The sequence below is a fragment of the Nipponia nippon genome, unplaced genomic scaffold (genome assembly GCF_047370975.1).
Source record: "Nipponia nippon isolate SJK-2023a ecotype South Korea unplaced genomic scaffold, ASM4737097v1 scaffold_4, whole genome shotgun sequence".
Classification (NCBI taxonomy): domain Eukaryota; kingdom Metazoa; phylum Chordata; class Aves; order Pelecaniformes; family Threskiornithidae; genus Nipponia; species Nipponia nippon.
Genome location: NW_028262358.1, coordinates 74,478,085 through 74,500,036, shown reverse-complemented (window position 1 = coordinate 74,500,036; position 21,952 = coordinate 74,478,085). Strand labels below are relative to the sequence as shown.

Below are 21,952 nucleotides of genomic sequence, written 5' to 3'. Positions count from 1 at the left end.
CTTTGGATAGACGTGGCTGTAGTATAAAGACCACAAACACTCTTCAGATTTACCAGCCTTGCATTGTAATGAACAAATGATGAATAATGGAAGTGAATAGAAACAAAATGGCATTTTCTCAGTGTTAATGCTGGTGCAGTTGATTTGTGTATCACAGAGGAAGAGCTGGCCCGTCTTAAGGGGAGAACTCATTTGAAGGGTGAATATCTTGCTATCTTGTTCATTTCACACATCTGTATTAGGATGCATGTGAGGACCGTTCTCCTTGTTTCTTTAAGAAAAAATTAATTATGTTGGAATATTTCCTTTCAGAATACAGCACACAATTTATTTCAGATCCAGCTTTCACACTGCAATCTTACATATGATAAGAATATCAAATAAAACAACTTGTTCTGTAATTCAGGGTGAAAACTGGGTAGTATGTCAGCAGACTTAACACAGACACACACACAGACACACACACAGACACACACACACACACGACCCCTGCGAGTCAATGAGTGCATTGTCATTTCCTTGGTTCAAGACTTTCTTGCCATTGTTTGGAGTAAAACTCAAGCTCACAGCTGTATCCATTGCCAAAATTTTGTTGTTATCTCACAAATGATGTTATGCTTACCAGTGAATCCTCTGGGCACCCATAGCTGATTCCCAGGGTTCCTGGTTCTTCTAACAAGTTGAAATCCTTCTTTTGGAACTGGAAACCCTTCATGCAGCCTTTGAAGCCAATACTTCCTGCCAGATGTGAACTAATGCTGTTGGAAAACAATGTCAAACAAGATGCAGTTAGATAGCCCTTTCCTTTCTGAACGAGACTTTTATCGCCGAGGTGTTCAAAACACTTGGAAGATCCTCAACCATTTGCCTCACTAGTGCCCAGTTCCTCCATCTTTATGTAAAACAACTAAACCACATGATATGTTTTGAAAATTCAAGATGCATCAGATGTAGTAAATGTTATGGGGGAAAATGTATGAGATTTCAGAGAGGATATCCATATGGAGTAACTTTAAAAAGATAAAAATAGCTGCTGAAATGAAAAGTCTTATTTTTAAATGGATTTCTACTCGCTTACAGTGAAAATCAATGGACTTCTATCTCAATTTTTCATCATTTTAGAGAAGTTCTGTTTTAGTTTTCCTGTCTTGCAAGCTCCATTCCTGTCTTGGGAAGCAAATGGATCTCTATTTCTTAACAAGTAATAGTAACAGAGGTCAGGGAAGTAAGAGTAAATTCTGACTGCTGATGAGTGGTTTTAGATAGCTGTAAATGAGAGCAGCAGGTGGGCTTCCAGGATCCTTTCTATGTCAGATTTGAGGTGGATAGTACAGCAGTGTATCCCAACTGCTCCTGCTCACTACTCTAAGTTTTTCAACTACATGTCTCACCAAGATATCACAGCATTATGGCACATGGCAAATATAGTTGAATTTATCCTCACAATACTCATGCTGCATGAAGAAGAAGAAATTTGCCTAAAATCACAGAGGGTCTGTAACAGGGCAAGGAAATGACATGGGATCTATTGGGTACCAGTCCAGGAGATAACTAGAGAACAAATACACCGAGGGAGTGAATGTGAAATCTGGAGTTTTGACCTGGCTACCTGTAAACAGTCTTTGTGCTTTCTACAGGATGGACCTTAGCAGTGGGATTCTTCTCACCTCACATTAGGTGATACTGACAGTGTTGACATCTGCTTCTGCGCTAGTTGTCTACGGGTTATCTCATTGTAAGGTAGACATTGGAAACATGACAAATGAATCAGGCTCTGAAAATGCTTATTTTTCTATATTGGCAAAAGTGGACCATCAGGTGAAGTACCGCAGATGAACGTGTCTGAAATAAGGTGAGAGGAGGAGCACTGTAGGGGCTTAATCTGCTTCTCAGCGAAATCAGCAGGAAGGCAAAATCAACAGGAAGGCTCCTGCCATTCTCACTGGGATTTGGATCAGTGTGGGGTATCCGTCAACCAGTTTAATCTCTACTCTGACTGACCATGTGACTGGCTGGATGCCATAAATATGCCTTTCTGTTAAATGCCATTAACTTAACAACATTTTCTAGGAGCAACAGGAACTATAGAAGATAGGTTTTAACCTAAAGAAAGGCTTCTGAGTTTGTTTCTTAACAGTTCCCAGCGCCCAGTGCTCCTGCCTCCCCTTAGCTTTCTGCTTTATGCAGTGACTAAGTTGGGAGAAAAATAACATGTAATGGTACTTCCAGATTCATTTATTTGGGAAAAAAGGCAGTTGACAGAGGAAAGTGCTGTTGAAGCGAATCAAAATATACTGCTTTGAAAGAATATTAGACTTTTCTAAGACTACAGCTCGTTTTCCCCCCTGCTGCTGCCCCCCAATGTCAATCAAATGGAAACCATCCTAGAAAAAGGAACCAGAAATAGTAGTAGACACTAGTAGTAGTAGACAGATAGTAGTAGATCATCAGTAGATAATAATAACTTGTGCTCCTGTTGAAAATGGAAAGATGGCGCCACATTTGGACCATACTTTTTTGCTGTCTACTCTTGTCATGAGAACCAAAGCTGGGTGCAATATCCAAGGCAAAGGTGTAGCTCTGCTTATATAATTTCATTATACCTTTTTCAATATTATAATTGGTCACATTTTTACAATGCCAGTGGATTTTTTTCTGATATGACTTGTTCATTGAGATGCTGGTTTTCCTGCTTTGACACTACCTTCAAGGTGTTTTGCAAGATAACCACAATTCACTTAGAAAACTGCGGGCATAATTCATGCGATTTATCTTGTATCCTACATTTGTGAACAAGTTTCATCTGCCATTGAGTTGCTCAATTGCCTAGATTTCTAGGTCCTTCTGGGCTTTTTCAGTGTTCTCTAGGCTTGATTAACCAAAGTAATTTTCACCATCCTTTTGTGCTTTGTTTCTAGATCATTAATGTATTGAAGAGTTGCTCTATGTCCTATTTTCTCTTTCCCAACTGCTTTCTAATCCTCTGCAGCCTTTCCCCCTTTCACCCCACTAGTTTTCTCAGTAGCCCCTTATTGCAGACCTTTGTAAAAGGCCAGATAAATTATATACTGTTTCTCCCTTGCCCACCATTTTGTTTGCATGTTCAAACAATTACATGGGATTGAAAGGCATCATTTTCCTCTACATAAGTTTGTCCCTATCTTAAAAGCTTAATCTATAAGTGTTCTATATCTCAGACATTATTTATCGATTCAACAGGCTCTCCTGACAAAAAAATAAAGTTTCAGGAGATTTACCACTAATTCCTAGAAACTATTGTGCAACATTTGCTATCTTCCTCCTTTTCTTTTTTTTTAACATAGAGGGTATTTTAAAGAGAGATGGTATTTCTGTTAGCAGTTGTGACACTTAAAACAGCAGCTGGAGCCCTTCTGAATATGCTGGCCTTGCTGCCTGACCCTGAGAATGAATATTGCCTGTCAGAAGAGCATACCCGTCTTCAAGCAGCCAGCCTGCTCTCCCAGAGCATGACCCTGGTCCGGCAGATTCCCACTGCAGGAAATGAGAGTTATACAGTCTACTGAGATTAAACTTGGCTTCTGTCAAATGGTACGATGGGAAAATGAGACTTTTTCTTTTCTTCCCCCACCCACACAGGGCCAGATGACTTTGGTCTAGAGAGAAACTGAGGTGGATCAGAACTGAAGTGCATACTAGGAAAAATATCATCTTTAGATTTGAAAATGCAGTTGGTAGAGGGTTTTGATCCTTCAGCTAGTCCATTGCTATTTTACTAAGATCACTTTTTGCAGAGCAAGGAGGAATAGCGATTGTATATATTCATGTGTTCTTTGAAAATGCCTTTTTGTTTTAAGAAGACAACAGTTTCTGTTCCCCTTACTAAAACTAGACCAGTTTCAGCAGAATTTACCTGTGCTGGATCAAGCCTAATCCTTGGTACTTTAGAGCTCTGAGAGACACTTAGAAGAGTGTCTGAGGGGTTGTTTTACATCAGGTGTTGAGGCTGGCAAAAATGTTTTATTATAAGCCCTTCAGCACAGGTCATACAACGTAACTTAAATATGGTGATTACTTGAAGATAATGATTGAATCGCAGTTGTAAACCAACCTGGAGTGCAAGATCTCAGCAGGTGCTCCTCCAATGTAGATGTCTGTGAATGGCATTGCTGTTCTTTCATTGTCCACACTTTTTATATGTCGCCTGTCTACTACCAAGATCATCTTCTTAGAATTGTGATATATAATAGAAATCTGAAAAGAAAAACATGCACTTAAAAGTGTCCAAAATGTCATCTTTTGTAAGTTGTCATGGTGATTTTGCAAAATTGATTGCATCTTTATATCTTTTTGTTTGACAAGTTCCTCCCATTTATCAAAAAAGTTGTTTGTAAATTGGGAGAGGGTGACAACAATTACCAGTAGGGAGCTTATTTTGATGTCACAATTTCTCTGATGACTGAAAACCCAGGATATTTCACTTCTGAATAAATCCACATGAAAGTACCCCATGTCAAATTCTACACTGCGGCAAACAGACAAGCTCCATTAACTTCAGAGTGCTTTCTTGATTTATCCAGGAAGCTAGGGCATACTTCTTAAAAAACTTATTTCATTTTCAAAGCATAAAAGGCTTAATTGTGCTCTGCTTAAGCAGGTTGAACAGGACTGTAGCTGTAGTTGTGGATCAGGAATCAGACTTTGAATTTACATCAAGTAAATGGCAGGAGAAGCAAGCCACTAAGCATGATTTGTTATTGTCACTGTCACAGTTACACTGGCTTAAAGCAAATTCTCTTAAACCAAATACAACTAGATATTTTAGATCTGCCAAAGTCCCTAAAATACTATGCATATATAAAAGACTGCTACCAAATTAATTCTCCCTTCAAATCAAATGGCAAATGCAGTATTTCTTGTAATCCAACACATAACAACTAAGGTAGTCAAGTTAACATAATGACATGTTTTTAGTTGAGGAGAGTTGTATATTTGAAGGACATAGTTGCCCTGGATATAATTTAATGTTGAATTAATAACACTTTTTCTCCCTCGTGAACTCTCCTGTCCTTGGCTAGTAATATGCAGAATCTGTCCACAAGCACTGATTTACCAGAGGCAGGGAGAGCCTTCCCTTTCCACCGCTCAGTAGTGGTGGGACTTGCATGTGCTCTTTCACATGCAAGGCAGGCATGTGCTTTACTCTTCTGCCCGCTCTACTGCATCACCACCTGGCCCCTCATCCCTTTGCTCCTCTCATTGGTGTTGGAGGAAATGCTGCTTTGGAGCTGCTGGGATAGTTGGTCCAATGGCTGTGATTGTAACCGCGTCTCTACCTCATGAAATTTAGCGTCATTAATCTGAGCCTTCTTCATGGAGTCCTCTAGAAGCACAGGGCCGGTGCTGAAGCCAAAGTCATAGCGAAGGTACAAGAAACCATTGTGCATCTCTAAACTGAAGAACATACTCTGTATAAAACAAAACAACAGTCAGAAAAGCACTATGATTGTGGCAGCAATTTAAAAAAAATAATAAACAATGTTACGAGAGTGTCTGACATTGTGAAAAGCATGCTGGGAAAAGGTCTTTTTATTTGCAAAACTATAACAGTTTCTGGATTATTTTTATGTATCTAATGTATGTGTATATATACACATGCACACATAATTGTTTGATAAACAGCACTTATTTGAAGACTTGGTGAACTGTTTCCCTGTAAGAATAGCATTTGGTAGCACAGTAATGTCAATATTCTTTACCAGCAAAGTATTCCTAATGCAAGCACATCTATTTACTGTCGAAGTAATACTGCATGCCCCAAATGAAAGATGTTATACTGGTAAAAGCAATGTTGTGCTAGAAAGGCTGCATCTGCATTAGCAGCTTCTGTCATGATGCCTGTAATAGCTCAGGATTATATCTTTTCACAGTCCTGATCAGCACTGATGTATTTGCTGAAGGCTGAGCAATAGGTAGAGTCTATTTACTGTGTATTTGGTTTCTGGATTTCCAGATTTCCTGACTATTCCTGCTTCATGGTTTGGCTTCTGTTCTGTGGCTGGGTGACCTAAACTTCATGAACAGGAACTCTACTTTAGAAAATCTTTAGGGAGTGCTTGAAATGAAGATCTGTACCATAGAATTAGTCTTGTTCCAAATCTGAACATAAAGAAGCAGAAAGGACAGTTTACAGCAACTGTGCATCTGGGTTAATGCTTTTAATGCTAATGTTCATCTTCTCTCCTAGTGTTCATGCTGTTGTTTGCATGCCTAATGGAAACATGGGAACAATAATTCTCAAAAAACTACTGCAGGCCAAGAACTGCTGTCTCTGACACAAATGAGTCCACCCTCAGAAGTCATTACTTAAAGTAGTGAAAGCAGGTTTTAATCTAACACTTTTAAATGAAACTGCAGCTTGGGTTTGTTTTGAATAGCTTAAATTTGAAAATGGAATAGGGATTACATTCAGAATATTTATGAGCTGTCTTTGGAGAACTGAATAATGGGCTGGCTTACACAGTCTTTCTAAAGGTGCCTGTGAGCAGGCATGGCCTTGCACAGTTAACATCCAACTTGATTGCAGTTTCCACTGTAACACACAAAGTGCCTACATGTCCGACAAACCTCTAGGCACTTTTGCTTGGAAGAAAAATGACTGATCTGCAATAGAGGCTGTTAAACTTTTAACAGCAGTTGCTTAGTCCAAAACCTCCTAAAAGCGAAGGTTAGTGGTGGCATAGATATTTGCATGTGGAGTCTACTTTCTTCAAACCCTTACAGAGTTTGCGTCACCCTCAAACTTCTGAAAAGCTGGCGATATTTGGATCAAGTCTTTTTATTCAGGCTACTTTCTATTTTCAGTAACTTAAATAGATACTTAACTCTAGTACGCCCCAAGACACGGTTATAAAGGGACAGCTGTCACAAAATGGCTGCTTTATGGGAGTTACTTCACAGAAATTTCCTATCGCTTTGATTGTGCATTCACATGTAAATAAAGGTGCAACTACTGGGCTTAACTGGAGTCTGTCTCAAAGTGTCATGGCAGGGGTAGGACCACTCTGAAGTCCTGACTGTCTCTGGATGAGAACAGAGTCTAACGCGGGGCCTTGGCTTCCTGGGGCTTTTGCAGAGCACGTTCCAATTCTCTCCTAATGTGTACATGCACCAGATGAACACAAAGTATTTCCTCTTTCCAGAAGTTAAATGTAAGGACATAAGCATTCTGGATTTTCCACAGTATTGTACGTACTGGGGAACTTGTGGTACTCATGGATAAAGGGTACCAGCAGGATTTGGTACTCACCCCGTTAATCATCAGCAGGATCAATCCGTTGTCTGTAGGTGTTCGAACTTCTATGTCGAACCGAGTCACCTGGCTGAATCTTCCCCTTCTCTCAATGTTTCTTGCCATGGCATAGCCAGAGCCATCAAAGAAATAGCTCACAGCCCGGCTCTGAGTGAAAGCCAACTTATTTCTATGAAAAAACAAGCAGGGAAGCAATATTTGGCATATCCCCATTTTAATCTGGGGGAATTTAAAGGCCTTTGCAATTAAAATATTTTCTTGAAATAATTGTTCTGAACTGCTGCTTCTTCCTGGCAGCAGTGAGACTAATGACTTTTTCTTTCAAAATCTTTCTGGGAATTTTTTCTGAGAGATAATGTGTAGCTTTGAAGGTGTATCTAATTCCTTCACCATTAGATCATGCTTTTATCCTATGTTGTTTGTAGAGGACAGGAAAATTCTTTGCTCATCCTTGTAAAGTGTCAGGCCCACAACACCTCCTCATTGTAAGGACACACATACATTTCTATTAAGAGCTTGCCCAGTTTATGCCAAAACCCATTTGAATTCCCTGAGGCCTGCTGGGGAGCCCAGGAGCGGCCTGCATGCTCTGTCCTGGAGAGCAGCAGCTTGCGCTCCGTGTGGGAACGGTGAGGGAAGCAATCATTTGCTCTATCCCAACACCTCTTGCATTTCTTCCCTGTGAGAACTGCAAGTTTCTCTCCTGTTCTTTGTATAGAGAGATTCTACTGTTGCTGCCTGTTGTACGAACAAAATGCCTTCTCTGTCTGTGCTAAACGAACGCTGCGGTTGATGCTCACTTCTACTTTAGGGGCTGCATTTCCCAGTTTGTGAATGGCTCATCTGAGGAATTTCTCTTGTGGGTTTAAGAATGTATGGCAGAAAGATAACTTCTGTATGGGCTTTGTTAGCTGGGGGTGGGAGCGTGCTCAAGTTTGCCAGCCCCACTGGAGCCAGCTGGCTGTGGCTGTATCACTTGCAGTGACAGGATTCCAGGTAGGAGCAGTCCTGTCCTAGGCAAGCAGCAAGGGTCAGGAGGGAGCCTGGACCATGCCCTAGCGAACACGGCAGGGTGGACACACTCCGTTTCTCTTTCGAAGGCATGAGCAATGTTGTGAGAGAGTTAATGGAGACACAGAATGTATATGTTTAGCTTGCTGATGCAACTAGGAGTTAAACGTGGCTAAGTCCCTTGTGGATAACTCAATATCACCTTCACATTTGTATTCTGAAACAGGAATGAACCACCAGGACCGGCGCTTTCTACAAACCAGAGCAGCAGAGTGATGGTGGGACTGTCCCCTACCTGGCACAAGGTGGCGATGTGGTGGTGTCGATGTTATAGACGTGCTTGAAGTTGTATAGGCTGATGACATCGTCGTTCAGGGTAGCCAGTTCCAGGCAGCCGATGAAGCCAGGTAGGTTTAAGCTAGGAGGGAGCTGTGCAGAGGGCAAGAAAAATTTGTTTAAAGGGAAGCCCAGCAGGATAGGTTTGCACTATTTAAGTCTGAAATATAGAGTATTTATCTGACCAACCTGGAAGTCTGGAGGCACTCCGCCAACGTAGAAAACAGTATTTTCAGGTTCCAAATTCAGGAGAGAGCCAGGACCAAGAACCTCTCCCTTTTTGATGAACTTTTCTTCAGCTGTGCTGCTAAGACTAGGCACAGTTAAAAACATTTTGCCGTGTCTTCCAATCCTGTAGAAGGGAATTGTAAGAGAAGAGAGTTTTGTGTTGTCTAGACTTAAAAAAGAACAAGCAAGCCTCCAACTCCAGAAGGGGTTTTTATTTCCTCACCAGAAGACTGGTACCCTGGGCGGAAAGAAAGGGGAAACTACAGACACTTTCTTTTCCCCTCTGTGGCCCCTTGGGTCCTGGCTCTCTAAAAGCAAAGAGAATTTCCATTTATTTCAGCAGGAGTAGAACCAGGCACTGAAGACTCCTGATGAGCACTTCTGACCCAGCCTTTTCTGTTTTTTGTTTTTTTTTTTTTTTTTTCTATTAACTGTTTGATTTTGGGAAAATGTACATTGTCACTTTACCTCTCAATTTTGATGATGCTGAAGTAAGAAGGCCAGGTGCTGACTGGCTTGGCGTCCAAAGGTATCTCCACGTCTTGGCCTCCCAAATTATAAATATACACAAGGTTGTCATTTTTAATTGCAAGACCAATGTAATTTTTTGCCTAAAACACCAATGGAGAAGGATGTCAGAGCTACAACATTGAAACAAATTTAATGCAGAACATTAGTAAAGGATGGGCTATGATAGACTAAATTGCACTTTTAAATATAAGTAATAAACAAATGCTTCATTCTCTAATTGCTTTCCTTCACCAGATAGAACTGCACAGAAAAAAATCTCTGATATTTTACCTCATATCCATTTTGACTGAGGTAAATACAAGGTCATGAGATGTCTTCTGGCTGTAAATTGGTAATGTTTCATGGGAAACTGTTCATCAGTATTTAGTGTGCAGTGTCATATGCAGGAAATAGGAAGAAACATTTGTCTAAAGCCTAGGTATTGTGCTGCAATTAAATATTCTGCCAAGAGGGGTTTCGCTTGATTTATATTCAGTAGACATTCTTTTTAGAAAAGCTTAAAAAGAAAAGCCTGCCTCTTTACTCTTCCCAAGTAACAGCTTGCCAGGATTATACCTGGCTTGTGAGGTGTGATTTTTCTTCTTTTAGGAACCACAATTTAAAGAACAATTATTTCACAACACTTACAGGTGGTGGGAGTATATGCCCTTTCTAGGTGTTTCAAAGTCGTGATGTACAGAGCATACAACAGCAGGACATGCCACAAGCAAAGAAACCTGCTTATCTTGTGGGCTTCTGACCTCGGAGATTTGGAATCAACATTGTCAGCGGCATAAAGCTGATTGAAATGTGGCCCACAAAAGCCAGGCAGGTAACATTAACTGCTTCAGAGCAGCTCAGTACCAGCAGTGGAGATGGCAAGTATGGCTTGCAGCAGTGACAATCACAGCAGCACGCTGCATAGGCAGTCTAATTTGCTTCTTGGAGAGAATCCTTCGTTGTTTGGGATGGGAATTTTCAAGGGCAGGGGTCTTGGGAACCCTTGCTCTTTGCTTGTCACAAAATCGATGACAGTCATACAGTAGACACCTCTTATTTTGAAACATGGAGAAATAGTGAGCGGAAAAAACAAGGGCAAATAAACTTCAAACCTATTTCAATTTTTTTCTTAATATATAAAAATTAACTGGATTATTCTCTTACATTATTGTTTCCGAGGTACAAAATAAATCTGTCTGGAGATGCTGCCAGTTGTGGGTTGTCTTTCTGAAGCTTTATGTACAAGCTCATGGAAGTGAAAGATTTCAGTTCGTCCACGTTGATCTTTGGATTGACTTCAACAGCTGATTGGCCTCCAAACATCATAGAAACTTGGACCTGCATTTGCAAGTGTGCTAAGTGAGACACATTATTACTGCCTGGGGACATTACTTAAGGTAAATGTGCAGGAATACTTAGCCAGCAGCCTTGCTTACTACAAGAGTGGAGTTGGCACCTATGTATGTGCCATGCAAAATTGTATGTTTATAACAATCACTTCTGGAAGACACTGTAAAGAAGATGAAGGGAATTAATTTTAAAATTAATTAAAGCTACTAATTATCTGTGCTTAAGCATGTTCATAAAGTAAATTAAATTTCAGTGGGACACAGATGTGTGCTTAGTTGAATCAGGGCTACATCATTATGTATGGCACAGAATGAAATTCTTACATAGCTATAAAACTTCTACCCATAATTTATTTCTTTGCTTTGGGAGTAGTATGACCAATTTTCTGTTCATGAGTAATCCTGTTATATTACTGAAGTTACAGTAATATATATGAGATGCTAATAAAATTTTAAAACATGTTCATTTTAGTTCAAAATGCCTTCAACATAACTGAAATAATGTTTTCAAGTTTAAGCACAATATGCCTGAATGACGAAATACATTTGAAGAACAGTCAAGCACTGCACACATAATAACTGAACTTTGCTTTTCTTTTTTGAAGTAATGTATGTGGACAGCGTATTCCAGCATTGTGAACATACAATAACGCATTGAATTTTTTATTTCTTTGAATGAATGCAAATATACTATTTTAATTTTTGACCTCAGTGTTCTTGTTACAGAAAAATCCTTCATAATTTATGTATGATAATGAAAGTATTTTTCTCTGTTAAATATATATGAGCCAAAGATTATCCTACCCTGCAGAAAATTAATTCAAAAGAAAAAAAGAAATACTGTAATCTCAGAAAAGTTTGCATTAAATTGCCGTAATTACTGCTGCTTGTAACTAATGTTGCCAGCTGAGTAATGACCTATTAGTTTTAGCTTTAAATGGTTTTGCTATTGTAGCCATCTTTAACACTGTGCCAATTACTTAATTAAAGTTGCTGCTGCAGTAGCAGTAGTCTACTATGAATATCATGGTAATGTTAATTGCTTGCAAATAGTAACTGTAAATATTTTAATGACTTCCACTGTACTTTGTTTATCCAGTTGTTGGGAGGAGATAATGTCAAGGTTTGGGCTTCTGACACAGCCCAAGAAACTGGAGCTCCTAGTAAGATACATTTGATTATTAGCACTAGTAACCAAAAGTCCCATCCAAAAGTTTTACCTTGCTTGCTACACTCCTGGTTTGAGCAATTAACTGTCTGATCCGCTGAATGCTGGAAGAAATATTGTTTGCTGGTGCCTTCTGTTCCACTCTGTGCAGTTTGTCCAGGAGTTGAGGGAAGACTTCTGTAAGTTTCTTCACTGCAGTTAGAAAAGAAGTGACAGCTTGTTTTTTTTTCTCCTTGTAACACTGGTTTTGCACCAGAAAAATCCCTCCTTACCCTCTTAGGTTAACTCACCTGTCTCCTTCTGCTTTAAGAACAAGTCCTAACTGTGGTGTGTGAGAGGCAGTGATTTCCAAAAGGGTAGTGATTCATCAGGATCTAGTATTGCAAGTTTTTGGAAAGAAGTTTGCACAAAGGAGACTACTTTTTCATGGAACTCATAGGTACTACTGTGGTGTTGTACCTCTGTAATAGTTTCCTCAAGGAGCTTTGCAAATGTTAATCATTTTAACCTTTTCATCTTCCTTCAAGGCAGATAAATGTTAAACCCAATTTTACAGATAGAGCAACTAGAGCAGAATGATAATTTGTTCAGCATCTCACTGGATGTCTATGGCTGACCTGGGAACTGCATCTAGGAGCTGTGGTTCATGTGCTCTTCACATTCATTTTAGGGGAGATGAATAGGTTGTTTCCCTCAGCTCTCAGCTGTGCATCTCTCCCAAAGGTTGTGACCCAGGTAGCAGGAATGGCTGCACAGGTGTTGTGTCTGCATGTGGCTCACAGCCCATGCTGCTAACAGAAACACCACGCTGCTTTCAGACTGTAGTAACAGGCCTGTACTCTACAATGGTAGGAAGCCTTAGCTGATGATACGTGTGCACCTAAACTGTGCTTACTACTTGCCCTAGCCCTTGTGAGTAGTAACCTCTTCAGCTTTTCTGCCTACATCTGCCAAGGGTCATGAATCAGAGTCCTGGACCTTTGGTTTTTCACTGCTGTGTCTTCTGGTACATGTGCAAGTAGGATGGTTATCAAAGGGAAATGCGGTGCTTTGTTGTGTTCAAAGGGAAAGAAGTCCTCTCCCAGAAAGATAAGCAGACAAAAAAATTACTGAGAAAGAAAAATAACTACCCCCAATTATAATTCAATTTCATCACATCAGGTTCCAATGACATGCTGCCCTTTGAAGGGTATTTACACATCACATCATTTTTCATCTTTAATTAGATGTAGGTACAACTAGCTGAGTATAATGAAATGCGATTTTAGCCACAAGCTACATGCATATAAGAAAGATCTGGTATTCATAGTTAATTTTTAATGACATGGATTCACTATAAAGGTTAAGACCAGATTTGTAGGGTTTGCAGTTATATTTTAGGGGTTGTCAACTTGCGTCTGCCTGCTCTTGTGTTCTTCCCCTCATATTTTTACTCTTGTCTGAGAAGAAGAGAGACAGGTAGAGGAGCTAATCCTCAGATGTACTGAGAATGTATAGAAGGGAAAGAAGGAAGGAAGAGTAGCCTCCAATCACTTTTCTGTGCTTCCAGTTCTGTATTGACTAAAGACCGAAGCAGCTCTCAGCCTCACTCAGAGCAACCCAGAGTATGAGAAGATCCCATAGAGTCCTACAAGTCCTGCTTCTCTTTGGATAGCATGAAAAGCTATATTTGCCACAGTCCTGCCCCTCTCTCTGCCTGGCTCTTTTCACTTGTGTTTTGCTTTCCAAGTCCAGTGTAGGAGTGGGCCATGTAGAACGTTAGACTCTCCAGTTATTCCCATTAAGTCCTGAAAGACCCTATGTGCTGGGGGTCAGTAATCAGATATTCTATGTAAAACTTACTGTCCATTACAGTGCCATTATTTTAGCAAATCCTCAAAGAACTACAATGAATTCTGGCTACCACATTGATTCCAGAATGCATTAAAGTTTCTACTTAAAAAAATAACTAGTATAATAATCAACTTACAGAAAGTTTTCTCTGCCTTTTGAAATGAATGTTCCATATCATTGGAAAAAAGCCCACATTATTCTTGAAGTAAAAAAATTGCAAGCTCATAAAGTGATTTAGCAAATTTCAACCACCTTTTTTTTGATAATCAGCAGCTGAATTGGAATTGTGTCTGATCTGATATCTTGAAAAACTGGCTTTTCATCTGTTTGAAATTTGAGGTATTAAACTTGAAACACAACTATAACATGAAAACACAAAACTAACGTCTATTACTACTAGTACTATTGTAAAACCTCACCATAAATCTCTTCCTCTTGTCCTTTATAATAGCATTCTTCAACACAGAAGAATATTGATTTTTGATTTTAGACTTTGGGATGAAAGTGAGGGTGAAAAAGGAAAACTAGTCTTACCCAGTGATAAAATACAAAAAAGAATACAAGGGAATCTGTCAGGGAAGAAATACCTTGACTATAACCTTCTAGACACTTTCTCCTTTCGTGTTTCCCTTCCCAAATGTCCTTCCTCTTCTCTGCTGAAGCCCACCAGTTCCCTGCACAGTGGTGGCACAGGGAGTGTTCTCAGACAAACTGCACAGCCAGGACATGCTCTCACCCTTCAAAAAATCAAGTGCAAGCTTTATTCAAAGGCAATCCAGACATGCCAGCTTAGAAGCTTCAGCTGCCATGGTAGTGTTATTGGCATGATGATCAGGTGTTTTGGTATTGCAGACACCTGTCTGAACATTTTTTGTGACTTTCTTTTGGACTCTGATGGACATTTCTCCTGCCCGATCAACCTCTCCTGGCAACACATGCAGCTGATCTGAGAGCACTCCACTGTGCCCCGTCATGTCTACATCTGTCTTCCCAGGCTGTGAATCACAGTCACACTCAATGGAGCACTACCCATGCCAGCCTCCTTTGTAGCACTGCTCTGTCTTCTCAGCTATTTCCACCTGATCTTTCTGGAAAAAAAATCATTGTGCCTTAAAACAAAAAAATAAATGCTTTCAGACCAAAAATGCCATGGAAAAGCTGCTTCCACAAATGTAGTAGGCCACACATTGCTGTAGTTTCCATATTAGCATCTCTCAGCCAGTTAGTTTGTGGTCAGCAGGACCTCCAGGCACTCTGATATGATCACAGTACTTTCAAGATGACTCCTTACACGCAAACCCACTATCACAGAGAAGATGTTTTTGCCAGGCACATTACATAGGAGCTGTTCTTTACAACTCATGCCTTTTGGGGAACATAACCAACTAGGAAAGCTGGGCCATCTTATGCCTATCCACTCTAATGGAGCCTCTCAAACGCTACTGGAAATATTTCTTCCAGTGTAACAGCAAGTATGAGCAGATTTTTAAAATCCTGAATGTCTGCTGACATTTTGAGCACGAAGAGCCAAATGCAGTTTGTGTTGCTGCTCTATCTACTAAGCTGGCACTGGTAAATGTTAAATGTAAATCAAGTGTAAAGGTGAATAAAAACAATAACTTTCATGTGTAAGCTATAGCAGACTGTTTCTCGTAGATGTTTTTCCTCATACCATTCTCTCCCTGGATGCCAGTCATATCCACATTTACGTTATCTTAAATGGGAGTTGGAGCCCATAGCCCGCAGCCTAAACTGAGCTCTGTGTTGATCAAAAACATTTTACAGCAATGCAATACAACTACTGTTATATTAACTGCACCCTTATGGAGCTCTAACTCCATAAGCTAGAGTGAGCTTACCTGTTCCCAGAGGGAGTGGCTCAGTGTTTCCTTTGGATGAAAAGCTCAGAGAAAAGTGAGTTACCTCCAGTTCTGGAGCCAGAAGTTGAGATATTGAATAGTACTGAATTTCTTCTTGCGGAGGGAACCACTTTTATACTAGTTGTTGGGAGCACTCACTTAACCAAAAATACTAGTGTGAAGGTCTTATCCATTACTGAATTCTGGAAATAACATGACCCTTGTGTTTCCCTGGTCTAGAGGGAAGAGCGTGGCTTCGGGGCACTAGAAGCAATGTTGGGTCTGATACTCATAACACCATTTGCAGTAAAAGGACACTCAAGTTGCAAAGCTCCTGACAGAAGGAGAAGGGATTTGGGGCAGTAGATCTGAGATTCAGACTTCCTGAAGATAGAGTCAATAGAGATATGGACCTTCTCTGAGGCACTTTCAGGAGGCAAGACATCACTGAACAGTGCTGCAGGTGATGGTACGTAACATCAAACGTATGCAGGAAATTTCTTGTTCTGGATTTCCAACTTCCCTAGCCACGAATAACTTGGGATTAGTGAGCCTCCTGAGCAGAGCCAGGAATACATCGAGCAGTAAATAGTGATGCTTGTCAGCAATTTTTTATTCCGAATATTTTCACTTCTAGGTTGATTCTTCTATTTCCTAATTGTACTTTTTCTTCTTTCACCAGTCACTTCATTTCAGCTTCACTCTCCCTGCCTCTTTTCCCGCTCTTTCCCATCATCTTCATTTCAATTTTGTAGCCTTCCTCACTTTTAATTTTGTCTTTTTATTTACCTTAAATTTTTCGTAACAAATCTTCCAATTTTTGCTCTACTCTTCCTCCTTCCCCTAATAATAAAAGTGGAATTAATGTGATGTTTACAAGCTTTTCCAGCAATCACCCTGCTTAAATATTTTATTTCCTCCCTAATCCTCTTTGCCCCCTTTGTTTAGACTACAAGCTCATCAAGTCAGGGACCATTTCTCCTCCACGTTTGTAATACTGAGGACAAAAGGGCCCTGTTTTCAAATGCCTCCCAATGTTAAAAAAATAATAACTGAACTGCCAATCATAATAGCAAGAAGTATTTAAACAAGCTGTCTATTGTTCAGTGTGACCTTGGTACCCTGATAAAATGACTTAAAAGCCAATAAGACTTCAGCCCTTAAGTGTTTAAGTCATTTTTGGAGATGCCCAAATATCCAGAAGTTTTAAAGTACAGTCAAGTCTCTAGACAACTGCTAATTTTTGAAATGTTTTCATGGAGGTAAAATGCTAGAAGATTATATGCAATGAATATGCAGTGTAAATGATTCATACAACATGATGTTGCACTGATTCCCTGACTTTTTAATGCTAAGGAATGGCAAAATTCAGGTCACCGTACCTGCATCCCCAGCTGAATGCACAGCACTGTCATACGCCGCTGAATTGTGCTGGAAGTCTTGCAGGTTCTGAGACCACAACCTCACGTTCTCATCCATGGGTGTCATAGCCTGCGTTACTGTCATGGTAGCACTTACAGCCTCTGCAGTCTTCAGTTTAGCTTGCTCCAAACGCTCTCTGGCCTCCACTACAAAATAAACAGGGGATGAGAAGAAATGAACTCTTTCAAAGATTCAAGTGAGCTATAACGAGTACTTTGAAAGTGATGAGGCTAAGGGGATTTTACCTTGTACAGAATGGGGACCCAACCTTGCTTGGTTGGTTTTCTCTTTATTTCCACAGGAAATATTCGAAACTTCCTGTGGTTGGTCTACAATTATATTAATTCTTAAAATTTAACAAATTCTCATTTCCATTCTAGATTGCTAGAAATTTTCAATGTCCTTAGATTTTGATGGGTGTTATATAGCCAAGGAAGTTGGAACAGAGATGAGAAAATACATTGGTTTTCACCAAGTTTTTAAAAGAAAATGCATGCGTTTGTTGAATATTTTTCATGAAAGCTATTTTTGAAGGAGAGAAACCCAAGACACTGAAGTGCTTTTGTTTTTTCATACCTGGCATTTTGGGGGTTTTATTTTTTTTTTAGTTACCAGCTACTGTATTTGTAAAACCTGTGGTGTTTTGCATGTGACAATGTCTTGGCAGTAAACCCCAGCCATTTTTAGTTGAAGTTAATGAAGAAATCTTAACCATGTCAGCTTTGAACACCTTCAGATATACTTGCTGGATGCTCTATAATGTCTCTTTTCTGAAAAAGTAAGGTGAGATTTTGTCAATCAAGACTGCCAGAAATTACCTCCCAAATATTCTACTTGCCAGGTGTGATGTATATGTGAATTAGATTTTGACCATCAATACAATAAATCCACAGATTTGCAGATTCTCCAAGCCCTGAAAAGATCAAGAGTAACATGGGAGTGGACAATTCTAGCAAGGAGGATCAAGAAGAATGTTAACAATTTCAGGTGGCAAAACATATACTTTCATTATGAATATGTTAAAGCTGGATGTTTGCTGTCTAGGTCTTGTAGTTTCAGTCAAATTTCTTTAGGCCTCAGGGACTGAAATCTTAATACCAACTTCATAGGCCATATGCAAAGACAAAATATGCTCTTAAACGTATGAAGATAAAGCATCATAAAGATGAGGTTCCTCTTACAACCTGGCTCTGCTGATTGCATTTTTGTGATTGCTCTCATCAGCTGGCTTCGCAGAGCATTCATTCTGGCAAGCGTGCCATTGACATGTCGGCTAGTGTCTGCAATGATTAAATCGTTACCTGTGGGGAGAAAATAGGAGGTATAGTTGAGTGGCATCGAAGTGGCATTTGAAAAGGTAAGTTTCATCCTCTGGAGGTATGTTATTAAGCACTTCATACACCATAGGCAGTTTACTATAGCCTCTTTTAGTACAGGCCATACTAGCACTCTGGACTTCCCATGATCTATAAGAAAAAGCAACCTTGCATCTCCCAGCCATTACTTGCTCGCCACAGAGCTTGTTAGAAAAATCTGGAGACCTGTATCTCAGTCAGTACTATCTGTCTTTACTTTAGCAGAACTGCTGAGAATAGCTGCAACAAGTATACAGGAAAAGTTTTAAGGATCTCAAAAGGTCCTGAAAAATTGAAGAGGTCATTTCTGTAGTTTTAGAGCTTTCTTTCATTTTCAGTGAAAAAAGGCCAAAATCCTTTAACATTTTATTATTATCTTTCACTGGTGTAATCCAGCTTTCTGAACACTTAAACTGTTGCGAAGTGATTTCAGTTGAACTACTTGACTGAGTATATCTACCTGTGAACAACTTATTGCAGGATCACATATTTAAACAGTGGTTGTACCTGAAATGGTCCTTTTGTAAAGGAAATAAACTTTCAGCATCTGGCAGCATGACAACACATGAACTACTCAAACTGTGCCTGTGGCCATTTCAAGTTCTTTGTGTGGTAATGTCAGTCAATACACTATTCTGTTACAGCAGCAGTTCTGCCTTAGTGATGTGCTTTTGAAATTTATTTTAACGTGCATGCTTATAAGCTGACTGGGAAGGTAGGAAGGATGTATATTTACTGTCATCTGCTGTCTGTTGTAGCTCCATGGCTCGGTTGAGAAGTTCTTCGCTTTTACCTTTATGGTAAATGATCTGAGTATCAATTCCAACTGCAGCCTACAAGTATGTTCCAAAAAAGTAAGTCAGAATAATGCTTACCAAATGTTCCTCTTTATTGTGTTTAATTGTGGACAACATATTACTTCATATAAATGTAACTACAAAGTCATTGCAGTTTTGTTTGCTTTGCTAACATTTAAGATTAGCAGCTGGATTAGGAAAAAAAGTCAGAAAAGCAAAATTTTCTGTAGATTGCAATTAAAGTTTAGAGAAATGTATGCTTTGCCAGACAATGACAGTGAATAACAAAGATGCAGAAAGCACAGAAGCCCTCTTAATTTATCAGCTCCAATGTGGTCAATGTGATACTCGTGCTGCATGTTAATTAGGCACTGTGGCTGTTCATTTCTACTGTCATCTTAGGTGGGTGATGAACACTTGCACTGCATGGGGAGCTACCTTGATGAACACTTGCACTGCAAGGGGAGCTGCCTTGCAGCCCCCAGTAGCGTGCTGGAAGCAGAGGGCTGGGCTTGAAATCCCACAGCTCCCTGGGGTTCAGGCCCCTGTAATCTAACCAAATCCTCTTGCTAGGCTGCTAATAAATTGCTGTTAGGTAGCATGTGTATAGGTTGGAAACTGCATACATACAAAAATACATATACAATATTTTAGAACAGCAAGGCCAGAGACAAAGTTAGCATCCTCATCCCTGCACTGAGTGTGTGAGTGGGCTATTTCCCCCATTTTAACTTGACTTTCTATGAGAAACAGTGATGCTTCTGTTTGTTAGATGTCCTGACAACCTTTTCTGCCACATGGTGCTGTGTGGAGTAGGAGAACTTGAGTGCTAAATGCCAGCTCAGGTTCCTACAGGGCCAGGGAGTTTTCTGGACTTTCACAGAAATGCCTCAATTTGAGTGACAACACAGAGAAGCATCACCCTGTACTTTAGGACAGAAGAACCTGTTGCATCTTTTCAAATACCAGGGGACTTTAGGCTGGCAGAACAATTAACCACCTAGGATTTAATTCAGGCAATAGCAGATGAAGCACATGTGCAGTGAGAAGTTCAATGCTGAATCTTGTTTCTTCTTTATACTTAGGTGTCCAAAGCATTGCAAAGTAAAAGCTGATATTATGAAAATTACTTACATCATTGACCCGGTTTGTTGTGTTCAGTGCCAGCAATGCAGCTTTATTAGCTTCTTCAATATAGTTGGCAATGTTTTCATACACATTTGAAGCATTTATTGCTCTTTGTACCAACCCATTTGTATCAACACCATACAAATTCCTGTTAAAAAGAGAGTAAAAGGAGGAAGAAACCAAACCAAATCAAAGTAGTTTCAAATGGATTACTTTTCTTAATGTTCTGTGAATTCTGACTACATAATCATGCACATAAACATACTTGGCCTAAGTGGTATTCTCTTCATTGTGTATGACCGTTTATGTCAGCCTGAAGCAGGTGAAAACTATGCGGATAGAAGGCACTTCCCAGTGGTTTAACTCTGGGAACTTTGCCCTTAATGTGTATGTGAGCAGCAACAAGTGACTACTGAGCTTTTATCTTTTTTTAATCTAGATTAGATATTCCAAAAGTAACAGAATAACATCTATCTGTTGCCCTTATTTAGGGATAACTCCTGGCCGTGAACCTGTGTGTGCCAGTGGTCAGGACAGCTGTATCGCTGGGCTGTTTATACTTTCCAGAAGTAGGTGAGAAAAGGGGGAGGATCAGATGAAGAACTGCCCATGATCATCAAACTTTACAAAAAGTTAGATTTCAAAAATACAGGATAGCTTTGCTGGCATGGTAGAGCTTGATTTGTGTATTAGGCGATAACCGGTCTTCAGGGGAGATTCCAAACAGCAGTTGGTTTAGGACTCAACCTTCAGCTTGTCAGCAACTTTGAATAAACATTATTTTTTTATACTTTTGTGATAAACAGAATTCAGAGTATATGTTAGATATACACTCTAAATATATTTATATATAAACGTGTGTATTCACTTCAAAGAGTTTGCACACTGAGGGCTTATTAAGTTTCCAGATTCAGTGTTGTTGCAAGAATTTCCTGCTATATTCCCCCAAGACAAAAAAAGAAACTCTACCAAATAAAAGCCCAACAGGCTTATAAAGCAAACCCATAAAAAACAAAATTATTTGAAGACAGGCTAAATTTTTTAAAGGATTAAAGTTTCACTGCAGGACAATCTTCTCAACAAATAAAAGAGTCAGCACATTTCCATCTGGATATTTCGTAATTATTTCTGTTTGCTTTCTATTACATTCCCAATGTGTTGGACGTGGTAGTTGTTTTTAAATTATTTGGTAAGGGATGAAGGCTAGCCATATGGGGTATTTTCTTTCAAGTGATTCTGCTGCCCCCAGTTAGCTGATCTCAGACTGAACATACTGTTTGTTTTTTAGGCTGCCTGCAGTTGTGTGGCATTATAGAACAGAGTTTCAGATGTCAGCTTTATACAGTTGTATGAGAGAAAACCATCTGTTATTTTTTTCTCTGTTTTAATCTCCTATCTAGGGCATACTAATATTAAGAAACAACTGGTATTTAGGTAATATACTTGAAGAGTAGTTTTAAGTTCATCTTCAAAAGCGTATGTCCATGATGTTACTTAAGGTAGAATTTGGTGAAATATTTTATTTAAGAATTCATTTGCAGCAGTGATTTTTCCATGGGTAGTCCCAATTGCAAATAAAGTCATATTTCAAATCTGTCTAAAAGTTGCTTTTTAGTAAATTGGGGAAAGTTGATGCATTTAGTATCCTCCAGCAAACTAGGGAGA

The 21,952-nt window shown here is 39.5% G+C and overlaps 1 protein-coding gene across 1 annotated transcript in view; it reads right to left on the bottom strand.

Annotated features, from left to right (window-relative positions):
• The window catches only part of LAMA4 (laminin subunit alpha 4), a 103,507-nt gene that overhangs the window by 18,826 nt on the left and 62,729 nt on the right, over nt 1-21,952 (bottom strand). Inside the window, exons 14-26 of the mRNA XM_009463348.2 lie at nt 20,294-20,435; nt 19,099-19,195; nt 18,192-18,308; nt 16,968-17,153; nt 11,946-12,085; nt 10,541-10,714; nt 9,335-9,477; nt 8,828-8,990; nt 8,598-8,731; nt 7,289-7,460; nt 5,316-5,447; nt 4,091-4,233; nt 623-758 (exon numbers count right to left, since the gene is read on the bottom strand). Coding sequence (XP_009461623.1) covers nt 623-758; nt 4,091-4,233; nt 5,316-5,447; nt 7,289-7,460; nt 8,598-8,731; nt 8,828-8,990; nt 9,335-9,477; nt 10,541-10,714; nt 11,946-12,085; nt 16,968-17,153; nt 18,192-18,308; nt 19,099-19,195; nt 20,294-20,435 — 1,879 coding nt within the window. The remainder of the gene's footprint in view (nt 1-622; nt 759-4,090; nt 4,234-5,315; nt 5,448-7,288; nt 7,461-8,597; nt 8,732-8,827; nt 8,991-9,334; nt 9,478-10,540; nt 10,715-11,945; nt 12,086-16,967; nt 17,154-18,191; nt 18,309-19,098; nt 19,196-20,293; nt 20,436-21,952) is intronic.